This window comes from Peromyscus eremicus, chromosome 2 (genome assembly GCF_949786415.1).
Source record: "Peromyscus eremicus chromosome 2, PerEre_H2_v1, whole genome shotgun sequence".
In the NCBI taxonomy this organism is placed as follows: Eukaryota; Metazoa; Chordata; class Mammalia; order Rodentia; family Cricetidae; genus Peromyscus; species Peromyscus eremicus.
The window spans coordinates 54,184,781-54,196,064 of NC_081417.1; the positions used below are offsets into that span (position 1 = coordinate 54,184,781).

Consider the following 11,284-nt stretch of genomic DNA (forward strand, 5'->3'; position numbering starts at 1 on the left):
TGCTCCTGCAGAGGAATTCAGCTCCCAGTATCATACCGGGTGGCTCATCTATAGACATCTGTAACTCAAGCTTCAGGGTGTCGGAAGCCCTCTTCTGGCCTCCACAGGATGAGCAAGGAGCAGCAATGAAACATGGGAGGTTGAACTTGTGAAGAACCAAAGCACCCCCATTTCAAGCAAGCCCTTCACCCCAGCTTGAAATAGGCCTGAGTTTCAAAATTCTCAGAGCTGCTGATGCAGGTCCCAGGACAAAGTCAGGATGTTTGAAGAGCCATCTGGTAACAACTGATTAACCATAGAATGCCCCGATGCTGGAGATGGTCAAAAGTATAAAGTCAGGATGTTTGAAGGACTATCTGGTAGCAACTGATTAGCCCCAGTGCCGGAGGTAATCTATAAAGTTTGACAAACAACCGGTTAAAACTACAAAGTAAGATAACACAGAAATTCTGAAAAGCCCCTGAAACTTGAGCCAATCGGAATTGTACCCATGCTAGCACCCCTAAATGATGTAACTTTATGGTTTTTGCCTTTAAAACCTGAGCTTGCAGAGGGGCAGGCACCTCCTCCAGCCTCTACTATGTTGGATGGCTTGACAAGGTCCCTGCCGCACAGCTTGAACTGCTTCAATAAACCTTGCTTTTGCGTTTCCGTGAGTTCGTGTCTCTGGTGGTCTCTTCAGGGGTCTCGCACCCAGGGCACAACACTTGGATTGAAGCAGACAGTCTTAGGACAAAATTCGAGCATATTCACAAATCCAATAAATATTAACTTAGCCCTAGCTGTGTCCCAGGAACTGTGTATCTCCAAACCTAATTGTGCCACTTGGTACAAGTAACTCACTTCTTTATCCAAAACATGGAAGTTATCATGGATGAACAGCAAGAAAGCCCATCTAGACCGCAACCAGGCCCTCAGTAAAGTGGGAGACCTGTCTTCAGTTGTTTTGTTCTGTTTTCCTCCTCCTCTTCCTCCTCCTCCTCTTCTTTCTCCTTTTCTTTAGCAATTGATAAATAATGAAAGTTTCTAGGCCAGAAGTTTAATAAGCCATAATAAATCTCCTTTCAAATATCCTTGTTCATGATGTTGAGGCAGACACAAGCACATATTCATGGGTTGGTATTGGAATACCCCAACATCTACCCCACCTATGACCTGCTGGAGTGTGTGAAGGGATTGATCCCAGGAACCACAGCCACAGGATCTGCATGACTTGGGGCAGCAGCAAAGGAATGTTGGTGAGATTCCAGTATTGATGGTGTATGAAAGCTGTGAACCTGACCAACAACTCATTACACAATGAACATTTGCAAGTAAAGCTGTTTGGACAAAAGGGTGTACTACATGATACACAGCAGCTCCCAATGTCACTAAGGTGAATGAAGAGGAGGTGGGAAAGACAGAGGAACAAAGTGTTTTTCTTTTTTTTAATTTTTTATTATTGTTTATTTTTATTTTATTTCTGTCCTTTTTAGCTTTCTCTTCGGAGGGCACTACAAGAGTGAGGGGTGGATATGGAGGGACTGGGAGATGAGTGGGATTGGGGTGCATGATGTGAAATTCCCAAAGAATCAATAAAAATGGAAAAAGAACAAAAAAAACAAAACAAAAGTAGAATTTGAAATATGAAACATCAAATTATAATGATGATGATGATGAGGAGGAGGAGGAGGAGGAGGAGGAGGAGGAGGAGGAGGCAGCGAGGTATAGTGGACACTCTTTAATCCCAGCACTTGGGAGGGAGAGGCAAGTGGATCTCCGAGAGTTCCAGGCTGGCCTGGTCTACATGGTGAGTTCTGGGAGAGCCAGAGCTTTGTAGAGAGACCTTGTCTCAAGAAAAAAATTTTGAGGCAAAAAATTCCCTTCTGTGCTGGCTGATATATATACATATATATTATCTCCCATCTTTAGAGAGTTTTTGTTATTGTATATATTATTGTGTTTATTTTTTAAACTAATTCTTTGTGTTAGCATACAGATAATTAAGTTTCACCGTGGCCTCTTGGCACGTATGTGGCACTATACTTCATTCTCATTTGTTTCCCTCCCCCAGTCCCCTTTCCAGCTTCAGCTGGTTCCCTCTCTTCTCCCAGTGAGTTCCCTTCTCCTTTCTGATTACCCTCTCTATTTCCCACTTCCCTTTATAAATCCTTCCTTCTCTTTTATGAGCCCCTTTCTAGTTTCATGACCTACAAACACATATAAATATGCACATATATATTCATGTATATATAAATTTAAGTCTAGGTTCTGCATGTGAGAGAAAATGTGACATTTGGCTTTGTGAGTCTGGCTTATTTCACTTACTATAATGAGTTCCAGTTGTACTTGTTTTCCTGAAAATGTCATGATTTCATGTTTTCTTTACACCTGCATAAAATTCCATTGTGTATGTAGACCACATATTATGTTGTAGTAGGAAGTCTAGTCAAGTCGTCGTATCCAGGGTAAACATTAGAATGGAGTAGTTGTTTTTCACTGTATCTAGGTAAACATCAGAATGAATAGTTGTTTTCTAGAAATACTTAGACCTTGAAGAAATCACTGTGGAAAACAGTGAGTGTTCTCTGTTACCTACAGAGCAGTTTTTCTGAAGGAATTTTCCATCTGTTGCATGACTTTGGTCACTAGACTGTCCTGGCACACCTGGAGCATCTTGCATTATTGGGTACTGCAAACTGCACAATAAGCACTCAAATTGCAGGACGTGATGTTTTTGTTTGGAAAACTTAGAGATTAGATCAGAGGCATTGGTATGAAGAACTTGTTTTACCCCAAAAAACAACTTTCGTGTAACAATCAATAAATACGCCTTTGCACAGCTGTTCAGGGTTCAGTTCATAGAAACTGTTCCTCTCTGCTGCCAGAGAGCCTAACATTCATCTTTGAGTGACCTCTTTCTTCCATCAACCTGCACAACACAGAACACCCTGACATTATGTATTCATTTATCTGTGATGGACCTCTGGACTGGTTCTATTTCCTCACTTTTGTGAATAGAAAAGCTATAACCATGGTTCCATATCTCTGTGGTATGTGGACTTAAAGTCCACCATATGGCCCAGGAACAGCAAATCCGAGTCATATGGCAGTTATAGTTTCAGGTTTTGAGGAACTTCCATACTGAATTTCCACAGTATCTGCACAAGTTTACATTCTCATCAACAACACAGAAGAGTTCCTCTCTCCCCACATCCTCACCAGCATTTGTTTGCTTGATGATAGCCATTCTGGCTGGGGTGAAATGGAAACTCAAAGCACTTTTAGTTTTCATTTCTCTACTGGCTAAGGATGTTGAACACTTTTTCAAGTACTTATTGGCTGTTTGTATTTCTTTTGAGAACTGTCTGTTCAGTTCATTAGCTTGTTTATTGATTGGATGGTTTCTGTGTGTGTTTAATTTGTGTCATTCTTTTAAGATTCACCTATTTATTTTATTTATATGAACATAAATGCTCTATCTGCATGTATACCTTTATTCCCGAAGAGGGCATCAGGTCCCACTATAGATGGCTGTGCACCACCATGTGGTTACTGAATTGAACTCAGGACCTCTGGAAGAGCAGTCAGTGCCCTTAACCACTGAGCAATCTCTCCAGCCTTTGTCATTCCTTATATATCCTTGATATCAATCCCTGGCTGATATGTGGTTGGTAAAGTTTGTCATCCATTCTGGAGGCTTTTTGCCCCAATGACTGTTTCCTTTGTATGTGGAAGCTTCTTAATCTTACATAAACCCCATTGATCGACTCTTAGGGTTATTCCCTATACTGCCAAAGTCTCTCAGAAAATTCTTGCCTTTGCCTATATCTTGATGTGTTTTGTCTATATTGTTCCCGACAGTTTTAAAGTCTGAGTCTTAGATTAAGGCGTTTGATACATTGACCTGGTTTTTCTACAGAATGAGAGATCTGGTTCTATTTTCATTTTTCTGCATATGGAAATCCATTTAGTAAGGAAATTGTCTTTTCTCCAATGTATGTTTTTGATAGTTTTGTCAAAAATGAGGTAGCTATGACTGTGTGGCTTAATTTCTGGGTTTTCTATTCCCCTGGTCTAGACATCTGCTTTCATGCAAGTACCATGCCCTGTAATACAATTTGATGTTCCATAATACTTTCTACTAAGGGTTGGCTTAGCTAGTCAGGGACTTTTAGGTTCCATGTGAATAGTTGTTTTCCCCCCAATTCTGTGAATAATGCCAATGGAATTTTGATGGGAGTTGCCTTGACTATCTGTAGACAGCTTTCAGTAATATAACCATTTTGTGTTATTAATTTTGCTTCCTTGTGAACATGGAACATCTTTCCATCCTCTGGTGCATCATCTTTAATTTTCTTTTTCTTCAGTGTTTAAAGTTTGCCCTCTAAAGATCTTTCACCCTTGGAGCTGAAGTTTTCCTGGTCCTGCCTAGCCCATGGTCAGGCCAAATCTCTCTCACCTGCCAGTCCCGCAGCCACTCGGACCCAATCAAACACACAGAGACTTATATTACTTAAACTGTTTGGCCTGATGGCTCAGGCTTCTTCCTATCTAGTTCCTATATCTTAAATTAACCCATTTCTATAAATCTATACCTTGTTGCATGGCTCGTGGCTTACTCATGGCATTGGCTGGCAGTGTCTCCTCTGCCTCAGCCTTCTACTTCCCAGAATTCTCCTCTCTCCTTGTCCCGCCTATACTTCCTGCCTGGCTACTGGCCAATCAGCACTTTATTTATCAATCAATCATCCACAGCACACCCTCTTTGTTACGTTTATTCCCCCAAATTTTGCATTTTCTGAAGCTGTTATAAATGGGATTTTCTCTCTGGTTTCTTTCACGGTAAATGCACTATTGGTCTACAGAAAAGCTACTGGCTGTATGTTGATTTTGTATCCTACTGCTTTGCTGATGGTGTTTATCAGGCTGAGAGGCCTTTTTTGGGTGGCATCTATAGAGTCTTCTAAGTATGGGATCATGCCACCTGCAAATAGAGATAATCTGACTTCTTCCCTTCCTGTTTGTATTTCTCTTACATTCTTGTCTTATTGCTCTAAGACACTGAGCACTGTGTTGAATAAGAGTGGAAAGACGCCGGGCGGTGGTGGTGCACGCCTTTAGTCCCAGCACTTGGGAGGCAGAGGCAGGTGGATCTCTGTGAGTTCGAGGCCAGCCTGGTCTCCAAAGCGAGTTCCAGGAAAGCGCAAAACTACACAGAGAAACCCTGTCTCGGAAAAACCAAAAAAAAAAAAAAAAAAAAAAAAAAAAAGAGTGGAAAGACATGATGCTTTTATTTATGTCCTAGATTTTAGAGAAAATTCTCTCAGTTTTTCCATATTTATTATAATCTTGGGGTCTTAGTTACTTTTCTATTGTGTGATGAAACACCATGACCAAGGCAACTTATAAAAGAAAGCATTATTTGGGGACTCGCAGTTTCAGAGGACTAGAGTCTATGGCTAGAATCTATCATGACCGAGAGCATGGCAGCAAACAGACAGGCAGGCATGGTGCTGGAGCAGTAGCCAAGAGCTTGCATATTGAGACTCAACCATGAGGCAGAGAGAAAGAGATACTGGGAATGGCTGTAGTCTTTTTGAAACCTCAAAGTCTTCCCCCACTGACATACCTCCTCCAACAAGGCCACACCTCCTAATCCTTCACAAACAGTTCCACAAACTGGAGATCAAGTATTCAAATATATGAGTTTATGGGAGCCAGTACCACAATTGGCTATGGACTTGGTATATCATGTTAAAGTATGTTCCTTATTATGTTAAAGCGTGCTCTTTTTATTCCTAGTTTCTACAAGTCTTTTGTCATGAAAGTTGAACTTTGTTGCTCTTCCTGTATCATTGAAATGATCTTATGGTTTCTGTTCTTAGTTCTACTTTTGTGCTAAATTATACTCAGTTTGCATATATTGAACCAATCTTGTATCTCTAGAATGAAGCCAACTTGGTCAACGTGTATGGGTTTTTTTTGTTTGTTTGTTTTATTTTTAATTTTGTTTTATTTCATCTTTTGATGAAGTTTTTCTCTGTGTAGCCCTGGCTGTCCTAGAACTCGCTCTATAGACCAGGTTGGCCTTGAACTCAGAGATCTGACTGCCTCTACCTCCCAAGTGCTAGGATTAAAGGTGTGAGCCACCACTGTCTAGCTTACTATCTTTTAAATATATCTTGAATATGATTTAAAAATATTTTATTGAGAATGTTTACATCTATGTTCATTGGAGAAATTGGTTTCTCTTTGTTGTATCCCTATCCAGTCTAGTGAAACTCAGCAGTGAATTCATCTGGCTCTAGACTTTTCTTTGTTGGGAAGCCACTTAAGAGATTACAGATCCCACTCTGTTTGGTTTCTGTTTCAAGATAGGAGTGTTCCTTAAACATGCACATGCATCAAAGATGTGACAAAGCTGGAATGCCCTCACCAGAGCTGAGCCAGTGCCATGAGCTAAATGGAGTTCTTTTTGTGAAATATGACTTATGACATCAGCCTTTCTAAGGCATTTCAGCACAGTAAAGAACACTGACAAATATAATGCCTGATTAGACTTTCCTATCTTGTGTTGGGGGATCTTGGTGGTGCTGCTGCAGAGCCTGGTGCATGCCAGGCTAATGCTCTACCATTAAACTGTATTCCCGTCCTATGTCCTGTGTTGATAAAGAGGCTAGTGGTGCTTTTCCTCAGTTCAATCTATTTGGAGCTATTTTTTGTATGTAAATACAATAAAGTTCATGCAGGGAAGAATAAAAGATGAAAAATGGCCTATCCATTTCATCTTTTCTCTAGGTCTCTGAGCTTTGCTGTCTTCTTCCAGAAGAGGAGCTGAAGGGTTAAAATACCTGCTAAATTCAATGTCTCAGATGGAAGGAGGTCCAAGAAAGGTGATGAAAGTTGTCTTGCTGACTTTCCCAGTGCAGATGAGAAGAGGGACTCACTGACAAAATTACTCTAAAGCAATGATTTTAACCTGGGCTGCACATTACAATTAGCACAGGAGTCTTAAAAATGCTGATGGTTGTCTATGCCCCACTCACGGGGGCTCATTTTTAATTATAACTGGATGAGTCCTGAGCATAAAGTCTTTAAAGTACCCAGATGACTTTAATCTTTGGACACAGCTAAGGTCTTTGTTCTAATCTGGCTTAGGGTGTCAAGAAGTCATACACTGATCCTAAGCATAGCCATTAACAAGAAGTGAGTGTTGGTTTGAGAGAAGCTTTTTAGTAACTGTCCAAAGAGGAGCATCCTCATCCAGTCTAGGTTAGTATACTAAAATAGTGTCTGTAAACACAAAGGAAGTTTGAACTGGGTTATAAGGATTCATTTGTTGTCACAAAGAGTGAAACAAAGAAGAAATGTGGGTGTGAGGTCAACCAAGTGAGCTCAACTAAGGGTCCCCTCAAACTCGGAGAGCTTTTCATTTTAATGGAAATAAGAACAAACCCTGACAGTTCAGAGCAATCATTAAAACAAATGTCATCCGTTGTTTCTGAATCACAAAGAAACCAAAATAGATATTCACTGTGCTTTGTGATGACCATGGAACGTTTCCCTCATGGTGGCTTTTCAGAGAACATTAAAGCCAGTGCAGTGCTGGTTCTCATCTTTGGGAAATATATGGCCTTTACTGCCAGAAGAATTAAGTCAACCGTGTATGGCCTCCTTACTTAGATGAGGGCAACTCAAGCTTGCAAATGGTATCTACTCTGAGTCATTCTCTACACTTTGACAGACAGAGCTTTCTCATCGAGTCTGTGCATGAGTGTGGAGATGTTGGGTGTGTGCTCATGCACAGTGTAGAGGATAAAGATTGGTATAGAATGTCTTTTTCTATCACCTTCCACCTTAGTTTTTGAGACAGGTTCTCTCACTAAACCCAGAGCTCTGATTTGGCAGGATTAGCATGCCAACAGACCTCAAAGAGCCTACCATCTCCACCTCCCCAGAGCAAGGATTACAAATGCATTTTGCCACTCCAGCTTTTTATGTGGGTATTGGGAATTGGAACTCTGTGAATACTTTACCAATATAGCCATCTTCCCAGCACCTCCACCAACACACATACACGAATATGTACATGCATGGACATGCACATACTTTTTGTGTAATTGCTTTATTAGCTAATCTTTTACAGAACCTATCCAATGATAACTCAAGAAAAGACGGGAATTGGTAAAAACAAGTCTGATTCGATAGCTGGCTGAAGCTAGTGGTAACCACTGCATGTTACCATGAACACACAGATATTCAGGAGAACATTGATGCTAGTGGTAACCACTGCATGTTACCATGAACACACAGATATTCGGGAGAACATTGATGCTAGTGGTAACCACTGCATGTTACCATGAACACACAGATATTCGGGAGAACATTGAAGCTAGTGGTAACCACTGCATGTTACCATGAACACACAGATATTCGGGAGAACATTGAAGCTAGTGGTAACCACTGCATGTTACCATGAACACACAGATATTCAGGAGAACATTGATGCTATGCATCCAATTCCCCAGTGAAACTTGTCCTTAATGAAGGCAGTACTAATACTGCAAGTTTTAATGCTCTTAGACCCACTTGTTAAGTAACATTGTCATCCTTTCTAACTGGGGCACGTGGATTGCTACCATAATGCATGTTTTTTTACCAACTGAGCCATCTCCTCCGCTCTTCTCCACATCCTCTGTTGGTTTTGCATTTCCTCCCTGCAAGGCCCTCATGCCCATTTCTCTGGTCATCCCTGTCTCTGGATCCTTCATACTATTTTATGCTCTGGCCCCCCACAGCTGCTCCCCCAGAGACGCCAGCCATAGGGCTTTGTCTGCACTGCATTTCTGATGGAACAGCCTTCTTCCATGTGCCATAGTGCTCTTGGCTCTGAAGAAACATCTTTCAAGATTCAGTTCAAAGTAACTTCACCATGAAGTGTCCCCAGTCAGCAATTTTCCTATCACCTGCTTCCTCCTCAGCCCATGGGCCCTATGTCATGGCACTTTTCACCAACACAACACATTTACCTGCCTCATTTTTGCAACTTTACACTGAGGATTTTAGTGGAAGAGATGGTATTTTAACCATACCCATCACTTATAATCATGATTAGTGTGATATTTATTAAATGAATGAATGGAATTTAACTGAATGTAATGAGTGAATGAATTTTTTTCATAGATTAATTTCTCTCTCAATCCTCCTCTCTTTTAATACATATGTACATATATCCCATGTAGGATAAAAGGGGAAGAGTGAGGAGGTGGAGGAACATCGCTGCCTTTACTTACCATTGATGCTCTGTGCCCGGTGGCTGATGGTAAAGGTGAAGGGCTGTTTTCCCTTTGGGGGAAATCCAAGCAGGAACTATTCAGAGACCTTGAGCTTCCTGAGTCACTGTGCAGGTGTCCCTTTTCTGACAGCAGCCTGGATAGAAAGCTGGCCTTGCGGCTGCCTGGGCCTGTTCTGTCTACCCAGACCCCACTCTCTCTTGCACTACCGTCGCTGCCTTGGAAGTGACTTTGAAGATCTGTGAGAGGCTTGCCTGAGGCCTCTGGGCCCTGGGATTGCTCCCAGGTTCCTAACGTAGATGGTGGACAGTGTGGAGAAGCTGTCATTGTACCTAACCAGGACTGAGACGTTACATGCTTTGGGCCAGAGAGGGACCGGCGTGGTTGCTGTCCTGGGTGCTGAATTCTGGCACTGCCATCATGGGGGCATGGGCTGTGGACATGGAGCTGTCCATTGTTGGTAAATTTCTCAGCCCAGTCTCTTTTGCTACAGGAAACATCTACCTCATGTTGCCTGGGGTGTGGGATTTGCCACATGCTTTTAGACCTTGGTATATTGACTCGGATGACTTGCTGTTTGTTGTTGGCTTGAAGTACAGGTAAAGAAGAACAAACCACACATGGCTGGGCCCCTGAGTAGTTTGTTGAATGGAATGGAGGGCCTGTTTCATTCTCAGTGTTCCCACTGCTGGACTTCCCATCGAGTGCCCTCATGATTTTCCTGATACCCAGATGAAATATTTCCAGGATATTGAGTAACAAGGAAAAGGCAGCAATGCTGTGCATAAAGAGCATGAAAATGGTCTTCTCTGTAGGCCTGGATACAAAGCAGTCCACTGCATTGGGGCAAGGGGGTCGGGTGCATTTGTAAACAGGGTGCATTTGAAACCCATAGAGAATATATTGGCCTATCATGAACCCTACTTCTAGCATAGATCTGGTCAAGATGTGTAAGACGTAAGTACGCAGCAGACATCCTTTCAGAGGGACTTTATGAATCCTTTTCTGCTCCTCGAGTCTCCTCAGCTCCCTCTCTACCCTTTGCTGCTCTTCCAAGTCAAGCTCTGGATCCTCCATCTGGGCTCGAAGGTGTGACTTCTTCTTCTGCCTTTGCTTCTCAAAGTCCCTGAGTCTATAAAGTGCATGGCCCATATATACCAGAGAAGGGGAAGACACAAAGATGATCTGCAAAACCCAGAACCTGATCAAAGAGATAGGGAAAGCGTCATCATAACAGATATTGTTGCAACCTGGCTGCTGGGTGTTGCAGGCAAAGGAGGACTGTTCATCATCCCAAACATCCTCAGCAGCGACACCAAGCACCAGCATTCGGAAGATGAAGAGGATAGTCAACCAGATTTTCCCCACTATAGTTGAGTGAGAATGAACTTCCTCTAGGACACCACCCAATAAATTCCAGTCTCCCATGGTTAGAAATTCATGTCTGAAATATACAGAAAACAAGGAGGTTAATAAAAGTTAAGGATCTAACATATAAAGGCACATGCTCATAAATAGCACAGATTCTTTGCTTAAGTCAACACAACTCCTGATATCTTTGCTTCATACTTAAAACTGGAATTTTCCAAGGAATATCAGTTTCTCTCTCTCTCTCTCTCTCTCTCTCTCTCTCTCTCTCTCTCTCTCTCTCTCTCTCTTGGTTTTTCAAGGCAGGGTTTCTCTGTGTAACAGCCCTGGCTGTCCTGGAACTCACTCTATAGACCAGGCTGGCCTCAAACTCATAGAGATCCACATGCCTCTGCCTCTGCTAGGATTAAAGGCGTATGCCACCACCACCACCCTGAAATATCAGTTTCTGAACAGAATACTAGCTCTCTACAATCTCACTCAGTTTATGTCTCATCCTCTTGTCTCCGACACGTAGTTGCCTTTCATCCTAGGACACCTATTAGTCTCCATATTTGTACAATGCATTCCACAGTCTTGTTTCTTTTTCTGCTCATTGAGAGGCCTATTTATCTCACATCTAACATGATCGTAAATAAGGC

The 11,284-nt window shown here is 42.0% G+C and overlaps 1 protein-coding gene across 1 annotated transcript; it reads right to left on the reverse strand.

Moving 5' to 3' along the window:
* Nucleotides 1-9,194: 9,194 nt before the first annotated feature.
* On the reverse strand, nucleotides 9,195-10,703 carry Gja10 (gap junction protein alpha 10). Its single transcript, XM_059255706.1, has one exon. It carries the CDS (start codon nucleotides 10,701-10,703, stop codon nucleotides 9,195-9,197), a length of 1,509 nt encoding a protein of 502 aa, XP_059111689.1.
* Nucleotides 10,704-11,284: the final 581 nt, after the last annotated feature.